Below are 15,384 nucleotides of genomic sequence, written 5' to 3'. Positions count from 1 at the left end.
TGGTAAAAGTGGATGTGTGCAACGCAGAGAAGGAAACGTTTCCGACCCCATAAAGTATATATATTCTTGATCAGCATCAATAGCCGAGTCTATATAGCCATGTCCGTCTGTCCGTCCGTCTGTCCGACTGTCCGTCTGTCCGTCTGTCCGTCCGTCCGTCTTGATGAGCGCCTGGATCTCAGAGACTATAAGAGCTAGAGAAACCAAATTTTGTTTCCAGACTCATGTGATATCACACTGCTACAAGTGTATTTCAAAATTTCGCCCCGCCCCCTTCCGCCCACACAAAGGACGAAAATCTGTGGCAGGCACAGTTTTAAAGATACGATAAAACTAAAAACGCAGTATCGTAGAGAATGACCATATCTACCAGATTGCCGAATCTGAATCAGATCGGATAAAAATTATAGCCAAAATGAAGAAATTAATTTTCTGTTGCTTCCTCTGCATCCCCCTGCCAACGACCCGGTACCTATCTCTTTCTCGCTCGCACACTCTGCCGCGTTCAGTGCGCGAGCAACCCCTAGCGGAGGAGATGTAGAATCTAAATTTTACATGTACAATCTACATGTTAGATGTAGAATACACATTGTAGATGAGATGTAGATAACAAATGTAGCAAAAAAATGTAAAATGTAAAATTTTTTTTTTAATTCTAAAATTCTAAAAAATCATGCTCAAAAATGTATATACTGACTGAGTACGGGTATAAGTAGAGTCGCGTCCCCAGAAGCGACTCACACGTTCCTTCTCGTTTTTTTTGATTTTTGTTTTGGTTTTCGCGGCTGCTTCAATATTTTTTCTTAATATTTCTTTTACTTTCAGAGCGGCAGGGGGGCTGAGTGGTAGTGAAATAAGTGTGGTATAGATGGACAGGGGGAAAGGGATTGCTGCATTGGTGTGGATAACCAAAACCCTTGGAGAGTGCTTCTAGCACACTGCCAGAAACTGTCCCCCGAATGGACTATGTCCTGAAGGACTGTTTTCCGCTTTACTATTCTTCAATTCTTGAAAATATTCTCTGACGTTTAGTTGACCCAAAAATATTCTCTACGCTACACCATTTTTCTCTTTAATTCATATATTTGGGAATATCCGTAACCAATAGTTTTCTCTCAGTGTCATCCACGCTGGTTGCTGCTCATTTGTCTGGCCCGGCTCAGACGCAAGCTCTGCGCACTTCTGGAGCACTTCAGCTGCCACAGGGTCCAGGGTCTGGCCTCCTTGCACCATCTCCTTCTGCTGCTTCGCTCATTGTGTGCTCTTGACGAGCCTGGGTCTGTTGTGTTGGGTTGTGCGTAGGGCAGCCCAGAGATGAGGATGAGGATCAGAATGGAGATGAGGATGGGAAGTTCTTGCGCATGCGCAGCCATTGGCAAAGGATGTCTGTCCGTCTTGTCTTCAGTGTGTGTGTGTGTGTGTGTGTGTGTGTGTGTGTTGTGACAGGGATTGGAACTGCGACTGCGACTGAGATTGGGGATTGCCTTACCTTGTCGAGGACTACTGCATGGCTCCCCTCTCCCCAATCGCCACTCTCCACTCTTTCAGTTAGCGTTGTTAGTTGTTGTTAAACAAGCGAAACGTTGTGCCCGATAATGATCTACATGGGGGGGAATTGTACCGGAGGTGGTACGGAGTGGGGTATAAGCAGGCCAGGGCAGGCCAGGTCGAGGGCCCGCAGTTTAGCGTAGTGCGAACAGATGGCTCGAAAGAAGAAGAACACTCTGGGCAGATCCTGATCGAGGCAAAAGGCCAACCCAACGCCAGCGCGTCTCAATCAGTGTGTGGGTAAGCTTGCCTTGCCTTGGCTTGCCATTGATGAGGATGATGGAATGGAATGGACTGAGCTGAACTGGAATGGTATTGAGGGAGCGGATGAAGAGGTTTTCCAATGAACAGCACGCCTGACACCCGCCCGCTGTGTCAACTCAAGTGTGTGTGTGTGTGTGTGTGTGTGTGTGTGTGCTGTGAATGCAAGTCCTTTCCTTTGCCCGTGAGCCCGTGAGCCAAACAAAACAGAACCCAAACGGAATACAACAATAACAACAACAGCACATCACACCACCCAACCCCAGAGAACAGGCGAGTGTCTCTGTCTCTGTCTCTGCTCGCATCTCAAGTGCTCGCAGGAGGAGGCAATCATCAATCAAGGGACGAGGTACTGGGGAAGAGGGAACTGCTTCACGCCATTCAGCAAAATATTTCTGCGTATCCTGGTGTGCCTTATCACGCAATGGCGAGTCCTTTGAAAGTCATTAAACCTTCTCCGGCCCTTCTAGACCCATTTGAATGTCTGCGTGCTCTGTCCTTTGTGTCCTTTGTGGCACCCTCTTGAGCCCTGACAATGAAGATGTGAAAATGCACGCTTTCCCTGATGAGGCCACGGCCGGGATACAAAAGACAAACGCCAGGCAAAGGGGCATCACGTAAACGTAAACCCAACCCAAATCCAATCACGGACCTTAGTCCTAGGTCCGGTCTTCAGGCTCAGTCGCAGGCGCAGGCGCATAGACCGAGCGACGCCTTTTGTTTCGTCTCAAGTGCGTAAATTATTTCCTGGAACTTTACTCACACCGTTTACCGTCTGTCTGCTTACAGGTGATTGATATCGATCCCTTCTGGCTGCCCACAACCGAGGAGGAACTGATGCACTTCGGCGAGAAGGCGGACTCCGCCAACCGGGCCAAGGTCTACATGGACAGTGTGCGGCGTCGCAAGGGCCTCTTCGTGGACGAGCAGGTGGTGGAGCATGCCGAGAAGCAGCGCACCCTCTCCAAGAACAAGTGATTCAAGGTAAGAACTCATTCTATCTATCACCTATGTAATTTTATTGCTTCAAAAAAAAATTAGAGGGCAAGTGAGAGACAGCTTCCAGCTAGTATTTTTCCTCCTCTTGTGGCGTCGCCAAGGCCGTTTCGTTATTGGGGTTGATCAGGCCGCTCTCCTTCTCCGGCACTTCGGGCACGGCCAGTGAATGCTTACCCAGAACGATGTGAATGCATCTGCAAGAGAGTTGGATTCGTACCCGAAAGGAAATTACAGCTGGGACCACACTTACAGTATCAGAAGAAAGACCGTGAGCTGGGTGGCGATGGTCAGCATGAAGACGCTCCCTCCGTGGTTGGCGTCCAGGCTGGCGCGATAGATCTGCGAGTAGCAGACCCCACTGATGAACGGCACCGCATTGTCGCACACAGAGAGCAGGGCAAAGACCTTGCCACGCTCGGAAGTGGGGACTATCTTTGAGGTCATGGCCCGAATCATGGGACCCACAATCGGACCCAGACTGCAGACCACGGCCCCGGCATAGAGCAGCTTCGGAGTGGCAGCAAAGAAGTAGAACAGGCGGGCAATCGAGTGGGCCCAGGCACCAATGAAGATGATGATCTGTATCACGGAGATTAAGCTTGGATTTCTATTTGTGTTGTGTTGTGGTCTTACCGTATCACGCCACCCCAGAACCTTATTCATCAGCGGCACCGCCAGGAGCATGGCAATCACATAGGCCGACGACTTGAAGGTCTTGAAGCTGCTGAAGGAGCTCACCTCCCACTTGAACTTGTCCAGCGTGTACAGATACAGGTAGCTGCCCTCGTCCCGCTGGAATGTGTACAGCGCCATGCTGACGAGCAGGATGATGAGGAAGCTGCGTCGATGGCCCCGGCGGGGCTTCAGCAGCACGCTGAACGAGTCCTTAACGTGCTGCTTGTCGAAAAAGTCACCCCAAATGCCGCAGCAGCCCAACTCCCTCAGCGAGCGTTGTCGGGACGTGGTTTGCCACTAAGAAGGGTTCGAATGAAACAAGTTCTGGCTGGAATGTCAGACCGAACTCACCTTCAGGGCGAACAGAGTGTATAGGATGGCCAGTGCCAGCAGGGAGGCGTTGACCGCAAACATGTCCGCATAGGACTGATGGAAGGTGTTGTAGAAGAGATGCGAGCCCAGGGCCACGCCTGTGGGCATGGCACTCAGATACACCACGTCCAAAATGGTCACGCGGATCGTGCGCTGCTCCACCGTGGATACGTCCGAAATGTACGCAAAGCATGACGCAAAAATGGCCACATCGGCACCCGTCAGAGCCGAGGGCAGGGTGGCCGTGTAGATGATGTTCTGCACCGGCCAGTGCGGCATCTTGGCATTCACCACGATCATCGTGGAGTAGATGAACTTACCCACCAGGCCCATTAGCAGCGGCAGCTTTCGGCCGCGACGATCCGAGAAGGAGCCGAGGAACAGAGCCAGGATGATGGGGAAGATGTGGGCGGAGATGTTCTCCCACTGCAGGAACCAGGCGGTGGTGTCCAGTGACTTCTTCTTGTACGCCTCGTTCTCGGCCTTGTGGATGTTGGTGCAGATCGCCTCGCTGAAGTTGTTGTTCACGCGACAGGCCTTGTACAGGAAGAAGTTCTGCTCCACCACGGAGGTGATCATGAAGGCGAACATGTACAGGAACATGGTCGGCTCCACGGACGTAGAGGTGATGACGTGCCACAGCCACTGGCAGGCGGTGCGACGGCCGCCCCCCTCCGGTTGTTCCCGCACCACCGCCACTTCTCCGCCCACACTGCTGTTGGCGCTCGCTTGGCTACCGCTGCCAATGCTACGACGTCGCTGGGTTTCATTTCGAGCGCTTGCCTGAAAGTATGCAATTGAGAAGCTTTTCGTTTGAGAAGCTTCAAGCTAACGAAATTTCTCTCTGCTGGCAACGCCAAGCCAAGAACCTGAGACGAGGCTCTCACTGGGACACACACTCTAACAAGCCGAGTCGCAATCTCTACGCGGCGTTTTCACACATTTGAAGCGTTTACTTAGGGGAGAGGGTATACACAAGTTGCCAAGCACGATAGGCACTCGTATTGCTGGGTAAACAACGTGTTAAGCAAGGGTTTGCCTCTTGAATTACATTATTCAGAGTAAACCGTGTGCTGTCATGGGAATATCACCATTGGAATGTCGCCGCGTAGCACTGTGAATCAATATTGGAATCATCTATCACACATTTTTATCAAAAAACTTTTGTTCTTGGCACTCTGTAGTTTTCAAGGTCAGCCACAACATGTTGATGCTGTTGTTTCGAGTGGTTTTTCCTCTATCTGCTTTTCGAGCAGAACATCGCACATACGTAATCATCGAGAGCATTGCGATGCGCCAATTCGCGTCTGTTTTTTGCCGCGGAATATAATAATTAATTGAATTAAGCATTTGTTTGTCACTGTTAGTTAGCAGGCACTCACTCCGACTGCTTGATCCTCGTGCTTGTTAAATTTAGCCGGCACAAACAACAACAAATTGTTTTGCCGTTGGAATCACATTTGGCACTCACCTCTGTCGCGCTCATTTCGACTCTGCGCACACGCCGACGACGCACTCTCGCTCTCCGCGGTCTGTGAAAGATGTCGCAGCAAGGCTCTTATTATGGTGGAGGTTTAGACCTAAAGCGAAAGCTTTTATGCTCGCGCTCTCTTCTCGCCTCTCTTTGCAGCAGCTTTCGATTTGAATTTGAAAAGTAACCGCTTATTTAGCTTATCGCTAAAATTTTTTGTTTTGTTTTGTTTGCATGAGCCGCTCGAATTGGTCTGCCAATCAATATTTACACTAGCCGAGAAGGAAAGGCACAACAGTTATGGCTAGACGTTGGTTTTCTCCACTTTATCACACGTGGAAGGGTATTATTAGCACTGGCCTCACTGCTTTTTGCTCATTTAATTAGCGTTTCACCTCACTTTATTGTTTGGAGTTTCCAGGGGCTTATCTGCCGTAAAAGCCGCGCGTATGTTTTGTTCACTATCCGTTCAAGATCAATATTTCGCAAAGGGAAGATAGCCAAAGGCAGTGCCCACGATAACGGCGGCTATAAAATGTAATTATAGTCAAATTGATTTAAGATTTTTCGCAATTACCGTTCATTAAGAGCGATAACTGTTGTCTGGGGCCACTCAAACACGACTATAAGGATACGGCCAGCTCTAGCACTGACTAACTACACTGATTTACTGTTTACAATAGCCCTTGTTGTGGTCTCTCTGTATCAAATTTCACTCTGTTGTATAGCCTAGCAGAGGAAACTTTTGTTTAGCTGATATTTGTATTACACACAGTCTGGCTGGACAAAATATTTCCCCACTCGTATTCGTATTCCAACTTATCCGCACGATCGCCCGCCATCAACTCGGGAGCCAAGTTCAGCTCGGTTCATTCAATACCTCGGTCAGCACGCTTATCAGGAAAACGCTGATACTGCCAGAGTGTCGATTAGCGCCATGGATGGGGCATTCGATTTTCTGTTTATTTCTAAATTAAGGCAATAGATAGCCTGTTTGATTTTTCACATTCTGTTCTGTTCATTTTAGGTTTCTACAAAGCTACTTGCGATGACAATGGATTGCCGGAATATTTATCATATGCAGTCAGTCATTTGTACAAAACTAAATTGTTAAAAAAAAAAACGCAGCTTGTTTAAAATAAAGTGATTTATTTTTATAACTTTTTTAATAAAGATTTACTGGTACAAAACAGAAAAGTCTCATGTTTTTTTTTAGTTTAATTTGTTTTTTGATCCAGCAAATAAAACAAATAAAAGGCTACGATTATATCTACTGTAACTTTTTGTAGCTGCTTTTATAAGAGGTTGGCAAGAATTCTAGTCGACTAGGATTTCCATTTAAATCGGGGCTACGTCGGGTTACTAACCATACAGTATACACCGATTGTGTTGCAACTGAGTTTTCTGTCTGAGAACCCCTGGGCCTTTTTCGTTTCATATCAGTTGGCTTTTGTCAGCGGGCAATTGTAATTTTTCGTTTCATATCAGTCAGCTTTTGTCAGCGAGCGATTATAATTTTTCGTTTTATATCAGTCAGCTTTTGTCAGCGAGCAATTATAATTTATTCCTTTCATATAAGTCAGCTTTTGTCAGCGAGCAATTATAATTTTTCGTTTTATATCAGTCCGCTTTTGTCAGCGAGCAATTGTAATTTTTCGTTTCATATCAGTCAGCTTTTGTCAGCGAGCAATTATAATTTATTCCTTTCATATCAGTCAGCTTTTGTCAGCGAGCAATTATAATTTTTCGTTTTATATCAGTCCGCTTTTGTCAGCGAGCAATTAGAATTTTTCGTTTCATATCAGTCAGCTTTCGTCAGCGAGCAATTATAATTTTTCGTTTTATATCAGTCAGCTTTTGTCAGCGAGCACTTACATTTTTTCTTTCCATATCAGTCAGCTTTTGTCAGCGAGCAATTAGAATTTTTCGTTTCATATCAGTCAGATTTTGTCAGCGAGCAATTTTAATTTTTCGTTTCATATCAGTCAGCTTTTGTCAGCGAGCAATTATAATTTATTTCCTTTCATATCAGTCAGATTTTGTCAGCGAGCAATTATAATTTATCGTTTCATATCAGTCAGCTTTTGTCAGCGAGCACTTACATTTTTTCTTTCCATATCAGTCAGCTTTTGTCAGCGAGCAATTAGAAATTTTCGTTTCATATCAGTCAGATTTTGTCAGCGAGCAATTATAATTTATCGTTTTATATCAGTCAGCTTTTGTCAGCGAGCACTTACATTTTTTTTTTTCCATATCAGTCAGCTTTTGTCAGCGAGCAATTAGAAATTTTCGTTTCATATCAGTCAGCTTTTGTCAGCCAGCAATTTTAATTTTTCGTTTCATATCAGTCAGCTTTTGTCAGCGAGCAATTAGAATTTTTCGTTTCATATCAGTCAGCTTTTGTCAGCGAGCAATTGTAATTTTTCGATTCATATCAGTCAGCTTTTGTCAGCGAGCAATAATATTTTATCGTTTCATATCAGTCAGCTTTTGTCAGCGAGCATTTACAATTTATTTCCTTTCATATCAGTCAGCTTTTGTCACCGAGCAATTATAATTTTTTCGTTTCATATAAGTCAGGTTTTGTCAATGAGCAATAAAAACATTGTTTTGGTTTTTTTTAAATTTTTATTACATTTTTTCTGCATTTTTACATTTTTCCTAAATTTCCATTTTACAAATTGAAGAACCCACACAAGCACAGTATGTGAGAATACTTGGCACACACACACACAGAGCCGAAGGCCCTGGGGTGCTGGTACAGAAAACTCAGCTGCGTCACAATCGGTGTAGGTACTCCTAGATCCATGACATACTTTCAGGAGGTTCGGAATTTCGCAAATTATCGTTTGGGGTTGGTTTTAGTCTTAAAAAGTATGGCATACTTTCCGGCCGAAATTTCACTATTAAAAAAAAAGCGTTAAAAAGAGGTGAAGTGATGGTTTCAAAAGTTGGCGACATATTCTTCCAGTCAAGAGGAGACATATCACGAAACAACGGAACATCGACAAAAATTTTTGTTATAGAATAATTTTGTTGTTGTTGTACAACAATCGACAACAACAAGGCAGTTTTGTTTTCAGTTTTGTCCCCAGCCATAAAAATGTACTGTTCTACGCTATTTCTGGGCCGATAAAATAACTGCTTTATGTGATGTTTTCTACGCTGTTAATGGCATGCTACGCCTTCTCGGGATCGCCTTCATCGATTAAATTACGATAAATATATATAAAAATAATATATTAATTAGTCTATGAACGAGAAACCCAACTAAATAGCAGGTAAATAGAATCGGATGGGCAGATGGTGTGCGTGATAATACTGGGTATCTTTATTGGGCACTCATAATGGAATCCGACGCGATGGTGTTGGCATAGCTGCTAGTGAGCTTTGCATTTATTACTGAATCAACTTCTCAGCTCTCTTTTGGCAGATGAGTGCGAAAGTGCCGAGCACAACAGAGACGAGAATCCACTCCCCACCGATGAGGCATCGTGGCATTCCTACCGCGGTTCCAGCGGTTCCCGATTGCTGCTTGGCTGCACTGCTGCCTATGGCTTGCGGGGCTTCCCAATGGATTGGCTTGGCCGGGACTTGCGCTGCTGCTTCTGCTGCTGGCAATGGTAATCGGAGACGCTGCCTAAGTCCGCTGCTTCGACAGCGAGCGGTAGACAGCAAGACGATCAAATGCTGCCTGCTGTCAGGGCCACCCTAAAGATTGTGGAGCTGTATTTGCATTGCCGAGTGTTGCTGTTGCTGGTGATGGGGACGACTTCTCGGCCGGCTGTAGTTGTAGTTTAGTTGATGCCCAGCTGTGGCACGCTTCGGTTCGAGTAAAACGCATACTCCCCCGCTCAGGATTAAGGTTTATCTAACGCCAGAAAATAGTTATGTCTGACTCAGATAGCAAGCTCATCGATGTGGAGAGCGGACCGCCGCAGGAGCAGCACGAGCTGCAGCTCGTGGTGCCAGTGGCCAACAGCAACAGCGAGATCCCCAGCCTGGACAGCACACCAAAGCTCTCGAAGCGCAACAGCTCGGAGCGCAGCTTGCCCCTCAGGAGCTACAGCAAGTGGTCACCCACCGAGCAGGGCGCCACTCTGGTGTGGCGGGATCTGTGTGTCTACACCAACGTGGGTGGCTCAGGACGTGGCATGAAGCGGATTATCAACAACTCCACGGGGGCTATCCAACCGGGCACCCTCATGGCCCTCATGGGCTCAAGGTGAGTTCGAACCAAATAGCCAGTTGTTGAGCCAGTAGTAATCGATAGGGCTCTTCGCTCCAGCTCCAGTGCCAATGCACTCGAGCGGAAACTAGCTGCCCGATGAGGCCCGAAAATATGTCTTAAGTATGTCATGATGATGTTTGTACTCGTGATAAGCAACAAAATCTCTGCTGGATCTCGAAACTGGTTTCTTTCACTATCGTTCATCACAATTCACACACAACTTTCCCATTCCCATTCCCAGTGGCTCGGGGAAGACAACACTCATGTCAACACTTGCCTTTCGACAGCCCGGTAAGTAGTTATTCTTAGTAGTTTTGATAAGATAAGATAAGATCTGTCTTTGCTTTGGATCTGGTCTGGAATCTCGTTGGAATCTGCCCTGCAGCCGGGACTGTGGTTCAAGGCGACATACTGATAAACGGGCGACGCATCGGACCATTCATGCACCGCATCAGTGGCTATGTCTACCAGGATGATCTCTTCATCGGTTCGCTCACGGTGCTCGAGCATCTCAACTTTATGGTTAGCTTTAATCTCATCCACCGATTACGTGCAACTATTTAACTAGAGCTCTTCTCCTTCTCGGAAAGGCCCATCTTCGCCTGGATCGTCGCGTGTCCAGGGAGGAGCGTTGCCTCATCATCAATGAGCTGCTGGAACGCACGGGACTCCTCTCGGCTGCACAGACCCGCATAGGCAGCGGCGATGACAAGAAGGTGCTCTCCGGAGGGGAGCGCAAGCGTCTGGCGTTTGCCGTTGAGCTGCTCAACAATCCCGTGATCCTGTTCTGCGATGAGCCCACCACCGGCCTGGACTCCTACAGTGCCCAGCAGCTGGTGGCGACGCTGTACGAGCTGGCCCAGAAGGGCACCACCATCCTGTGCACCATCCACCAGCCGAGCTCCCAGCTCTTCGACAACTTCAATAACGTGATGCTCCTGGCCGACGGCCGTGTGGCCTTCACGGGCTCGCCCCAGCACGCGCTCAGCTTCTTCGCCAATCACGGCTACTACTGCCCGGAGGCCTACAATCCGGCCGACTTTCTCATCGGTGTCCTGGCCACGGATCCCGGCTACGAGCAGGCCTCCCAGCGATCGGCCCAGCATCTGTGCGATCAGTTTGCCGTCAGCTCGGCGGCCAAACAGCGCGACATGCTCGTCAATCTGGAGATCCACATGGCGCAGTCGGGCAACTTTCCGTACGACACGGAGGTGGAATCCTTCCGCGGCGTGCCCTGGTACAAGCGCTTCCACGTGGTCTGGCTGAGGGCCACGCTGACGCTCTTCCGGGATCCCACCATTCAGTGGATGCGATTCATCCAGAAGATTGCCATGGCCTTCATCATTGGCGCCTGCTTTGCCGGCACCACGGTGCCGAATCAGTTGGGCGTGCAGGCTGTCCAGGGAGCTGTCTTCATCATGATATCCGAGAACACCTACCATCCGATGTACTCCGTGCTGAATATCTTCCCCCAGGGATTCCCACTGTTCATGCGGGAAACCCGCTCGGGCTTGTACTCCACGGCGCAATATTATATAGCCAATATTCTGGCATTGGTGAGTCCTTGGTCCTCGATTGCCATGGCTTATTTCAATTTCATTTGTTCCGATCAACAGCTGCCTGGCATGATCATCGAACCGCTGCTCTTTGTCATCATCTGCTACTGGCTGACGGGTCTGAGGTCCACCTTCTATGCCTTCGGGATCACTGCCATCTGTGTGGTTCTCGTGATGAATGTGGCCACCGCCTGCGGCTGTTTCTTCTCCACTGCCTTCAACTCGGTGCCGCTGGCCATGGCCTATCTGGTGCCCCTCGATTACATATTCATGATCACCTCAGGCATCTTTATACAAATTAGGCACGTATTGCCAGTTCTTTTGGGGAGCCTGACTTTCATGGCGTCTTCTTATCTCCTTTATAGCTCACTGCCTGTGGCCTTCTGGTGGACGCAGTTTCTCTCCTGGATGCTGTACGCCAACGAGACGATGACTATTGCCCAGTGGTCGGGAGTGCAGAACATCAGTGAGTGACATCATAAGTTGGGTGTCAGCACTCTAAATAATTTATTCTTCGTGCTCCTTTCACAGCCTGCTTTGAGGAGAGCGATGATCTGCCCTGCTTCCACACCGGCCAGGATGTGCTCGACAAGTACAGCTTCAACGAGGACAATGTCGCTCGCAATCTGCTGGCGTTGGTGGGTCTCTTCTTTGGCTTCCACCTCTTGGGCTACTACTGCCTCTGGCGGCGCGCAAGGAAGCTGTGAATCGTGTGAATCGCTTGCTGTAAATAGAATGAATGACCCAATAAATAGTTTCCATATACATATGCGTATAGTTTATTAACACATTTACATTGACATTTGACATTGACTTAACCCACGGTAAGTAGTATATCAACATTAAATTTAACATCAAAGCTAATCAACGCACGCACACATAAACGGTATCTGTATCTGTATATCTGTATCTGAATCTGTATAAACTACATAGTAGAGGATACTTTGCACTTAGTTAAATTATATTTAGTTCGTAGCTGGAGCTAGAGCTAGAGTCAAAAGTGGGCCCAGCGGGCGTTCGTTTTTTACGAGTTTTCGAGTTAAAACTAAGTAACAAAAAAAAGTTTATCAAGTTATCAAATAATTTATGCATCCTAACGTTCTTTTTGGTTTTTGTTTCATAGAAATCACAGCGAGAATTTTTTTTTGTTTGGTTTGCTTTACTCATAAATATTATAATTTATTTTGTGCATCAATTATGATGCTCATAAACTTTAAAGTGTGTGTGGTGTGTGTGTGTGTGTGGATGCTTTCAGCAACATTGAGTTGAGACATACAATAGTACAGAGACATCGAAACACATTTAACGCACATATAAAACGATTTGGATTTACGGCAATTAACGCTCTAGTTATTATTCGTATTTGATACTCTTTGGATTTACATTTATCGCAGGATAATTGCATAATTATCATTTGCGCAACAATTAAAAATAGTTTTGCTGTTCGGATTTCAATTGACACGAGTTCTGTTCGCGCTTAAATGATGTCAGAGAGAGCGAGAGAGAGAGTGCAGTCCATAGACAGTCCCAAAAGTTAAGATATCTCTATTAAATATAGAATATATAGCTCTCGATATGGTTATCGCTGGAAAATAGTTCCATTCGTTTCATGGATGGGCTGCCGGGACTGTCCATAAACTTCATCTGTTTTTGCGTGGGGAATGAAAATGAATTTGGTATCCATTTTGTGCAGAGTCTGGTTTCATTCTAAGACTGATGGGCCAAGGTTTACTACGGTACGGTTAATGGTCATAGGTTCAAGCTGGTTATCTATTTTGAGTTTGGATATTTCGGGATCTGGAAATCATTTACCATTTGCATTTCCCACCTTATTCATTAGTTATTCTCTCGTTTCGTTATAATAAACATTAAATTCGATTTGTTCTGCACACTTACCCGATGGATGCCCATGGGTCTGGGGGATGCGAGATTAAGTAGCTGCGCTCTGAAGGCCCAACTTAGAACCAACTTAGGAACCTTACACACCTACTCCGCGACTCCATTGCTACTCTGCTTACAACCTATTCGGATATGATAGACTAACGATCCGCTTTGGTGCCCCGTTGCAGTGCAGTTCTCTGCTTTCGTACTTTAGTTTTTCCTGTGTGTGTGTGTGATATGGAAACGTTGCGGGCTAAACTCTAAACTCTTTAACTCTTTCATTGAATGGCATGCCTGAATGAAACGCTAACTGAGGAACAACACGTAAAGCTACATTAAATGCGAGATCATACGTATAGACGGGGGGCGGGGCGCGGGGGCGGGGCGGCTAAAGGGGTTGGCTGGGGGCCAATACTGATGTGGCATCCCAATCATCCTACAATAAACCATAATATTCTCTACGAGTATCTACGGGCTGTCTAGCTGTCAGCTTTGGGCCTGCGGCTTTGTACATATTTACATGGTTGGCCGGGCACGGGCATCGCATCCCCTACGTGCTCACATCCTGAAGGAACCCCGCCCGGGGGCTGCTGGCGCCTGTTCCCGCTCCCGTTCCCGTTCCCGCTCCGACCGTGCTGCTGATGAGTATCATGCTGCGGCTGTTGGGCAGCACAAACACCTCCGTTGTGAGCTGTCCAATCGGACTCATCGACTGGGATGTCCTGATGGGACTGCGATTCGGCTCGAGCGTGGCGGTCTTGGGGTGCCAGTCCTGCGAGGCCTCTGTCGAGGATTGGGTTGCCGCACTGCTCTCCAGGGTTCCCGGCGCCGTCTGGGTAGAGCTCTGGCTCTCGTTAGAGAGCAGCCGCGTGGTGGTGGTGCTGCTGCAGATGGCCGAAATGGTGGTCACCGATCTGCGTTTTCTCTGCTGCTGCGACGGCTGCGTCTGCTGCGACAGAGACTGCGACTGGGAGGATGTGGCTGTGGTGGTCAGCGTCTCAGTGACATTGAAGCACACGATGGTGTCCCTCTTCCTCAGAGTGGTGGTGGCGGAGGCAGTGACGCTGCCTGCCGCCAGTGGTGGCATTTCCCCCCTCAGATTCTGCTGCTGCTTGTTGCTCAGGTCCGACAGACTGATGTTGTTCTTCAGCAGGATCTCCAGGTTCTCAATGGAGTCCTTCAGGCCGCTCTTCTCGTCCCTCGCTATCTCATCCCTCAGCTCCGCCACCAGGGTCCGTGGTGGCGCTGTGGGCGTGGCCGCCGACTTGCTGGTCGCCCCACACTCGGAACAGTTGTCCGTGAGATTCGGATTGGCGTTGCGCAGGAGGGTGGGCAGGGCTCCGATGGTCGTCACGCTGGAGCTGTTCGAGATGCTGGGCGTGATGCCCGTGGAGCTGCTCACCGTCGTGCCGAAGGAGGACGAGATGTTGTGCTGTCGGCAGAGGGACTTCCTGCGCTGCGCCGTCAAGTTCTGCATGTTCGAGTTGAGATCGATGTCTGGTGAGGGCAGGAGATCGTCCTCATCCTCATGCTCATCCAGCTGATCTTTGGGCAGCTGCTCCTGTTCGGCCATCTCCTTCTGCGGTGGGCTGCTTCCTGCTCCTCCTTCGCCCTCCTTCACGAGTGTCAGTGTTTTGGGCGGCTCTATCTCTGCCTTGGTTGGCGCCTCCTCTCTGATGGCAGCGGGTGGTTCGATGGGCTTCTTGCCCTTGAGGAAGTAGGTGATCATGGAGCCCTTGCCCTTGACATTGACGCTGCCGCGGCACGTGAGCTCGAAGCCGCGTCCCTCTAGGATCTGCTGCGTCTCCTGAGTTACCTGTGAAAGACACGAAAGAGCGGGAAAAGTGGGAAAACAAGCGATAACATAAATTCCGGTTGACAAGTTCAATGGCTGCTGCTGCTGCTGCGGCAGGACCTCATTTATTCGCACACGCAAACGGGGTGGGGTGGGGTGGGGTGGCTCCATATTTCATGATAACGCTGTTGACACTCTACCCCTACCTCCCCCAGGGAGGGGCAACCCATCCGACCCACCCACTTGTCGCACGCTTAATAATTTATTTCCTTTGCAAATTCTTTTCTGTTGCCTTTGCGTCGTTTTTATTGGCGCCAGGCAAATAAAATCAAATGCGCATTTGTATCTGTAACTGTAAATGTATCTGTATCTGCACCCACACAAAAATACATATATACACATGTATCTGTGTATCTGTGTACCTGTCTACCGTCACTGGCATTTTTTTCTGTATCTGTATCTGTGCGTTTTGCCTGTTGAGTTCGCCTGTCACTTTTGGGAAAAGTTTTTGCTGACACTAAAAAACTTTCCGCTGAAAATGGTCAACCATTTCCACTCGCTGCCATTGATTAGACGGGAGTGGTTACGCCACTCC

General features: G+C 48.0%; 4 protein-coding genes across 6 annotated transcripts in view; 2 read left to right on the top strand and 2 right to left on the bottom strand.

Annotated features, from left to right (window-relative positions):
* LOC111079999 (elongation factor-like GTPase 1) overlaps positions 1-6,510 on the top strand; it is a 78,311-nt gene extending 71,801 nt beyond the window's left edge. The window contains exons 5-6 of the mRNA XM_022375355.2: positions 2,599-2,793; positions 6,354-6,510. Coding sequence (XP_022231047.2) covers positions 2,599-2,787 — 189 coding nt within the window. The 3' untranslated portion in view covers positions 2,788-2,793; positions 6,354-6,510. The remainder of the gene's footprint in view (positions 1-2,598; positions 2,794-6,353) is intronic.
* Positions 2,814-6,170, bottom strand: LOC111080001 (proton-coupled folate transporter). The gene is made up of 5 exons (XM_022375357.2): positions 5,327-6,170; positions 3,835-4,638; positions 3,442-3,780; positions 3,059-3,387; positions 2,814-3,002 (listed from the first exon to the last, which is right to left on the bottom strand). The coding sequence occupies exons 1-5, from the start codon at positions 5,339-5,341 to the stop codon at positions 2,876-2,878; spliced, it is 1,614 nt and encodes a 537-aa protein (XP_022231049.2). The 5' UTR covers positions 5,342-6,170; the 3' UTR covers positions 2,814-2,875.
* Positions 6,511-9,115: 2,605 nt separating the features above from the next.
* LOC111077354 (protein scarlet) lies at positions 9,116-11,892 on the top strand. Its single transcript, XM_022371600.2, has 7 exons — positions 9,116-9,551; positions 9,799-9,848; positions 9,943-10,079; positions 10,148-11,113; positions 11,174-11,415; positions 11,479-11,579; positions 11,645-11,892. Exons 1-7 carry the CDS (start codon positions 9,217-9,219, stop codon positions 11,818-11,820), a joined length of 2,007 nt encoding a protein of 668 aa, XP_022227292.2. The 5' UTR covers positions 9,116-9,216; the 3' UTR covers positions 11,821-11,892.
* Positions 11,872-15,384, bottom strand: part of LOC111077353 (adenylate cyclase type 5) — a 47,790-nt gene continuing 44,277 nt past the window's right edge. For all 3 annotated transcript variants that reach the window (XM_022371597.2, XM_022371599.2, XM_022371598.2), the window contains one exon: positions 11,872-14,810. In XM_022371597.2, the coding sequence (XP_022227289.2) occupies positions 13,545-14,810 (1,266 nt within the window). In that variant the 3' untranslated portion in view covers positions 11,872-13,544. The remainder of the gene's footprint in view (positions 14,811-15,384) is intronic.

Source organism: Drosophila obscura, unplaced genomic scaffold (assembly GCF_018151105.1).
Source record: "Drosophila obscura isolate BZ-5 IFL unplaced genomic scaffold, ASM1815110v1 contig_1, whole genome shotgun sequence".
Classification (NCBI taxonomy): domain Eukaryota; kingdom Metazoa; phylum Arthropoda; class Insecta; order Diptera; family Drosophilidae; genus Drosophila; species Drosophila obscura.
The sequence above is the reverse complement of the archived record's forward strand: the minus strand, read 5'-3'. Positions and strand labels throughout refer to the sequence as shown.

Bases quoted from the DNA above. Each gene is read 5' to 3' on its own strand.
- LOC111080001 (XM_022375357.2), bottom strand. The intron at 3,388-3,441 runs GTAAGACCACAA...TCCGTGATACAG, and splicing joins TTCTGGGGTGGCGTGATACG to ATCATCATCTTCATTGGTGC. The intron at 3,003-3,058 runs GTAAGTGTGGTC...ACTCTCTTGCAG, and splicing joins ACGGTCTTTCTTCTGATACT to ATGCATTCACATCGTTCTGG.
- LOC111077354 (XM_022371600.2), top strand. From the start codon at position 9,217: ATGTCTGACTCAGATAGCAAGCTCATCGATGTGGAGAGCGGACCGCCG. The intron at 9,552-9,798 runs GTGAGTTCGAAC...TCCCATTCCCAG, and splicing joins ATGGCCCTCATGGGCTCAAG to TGGCTCGGGGAAGACAACAC. The intron at 11,114-11,173 runs GTGAGTCCTTGG...TCCGATCAACAG, and splicing joins TAGCCAATATTCTGGCATTG to CTGCCTGGCATGATCATCGA.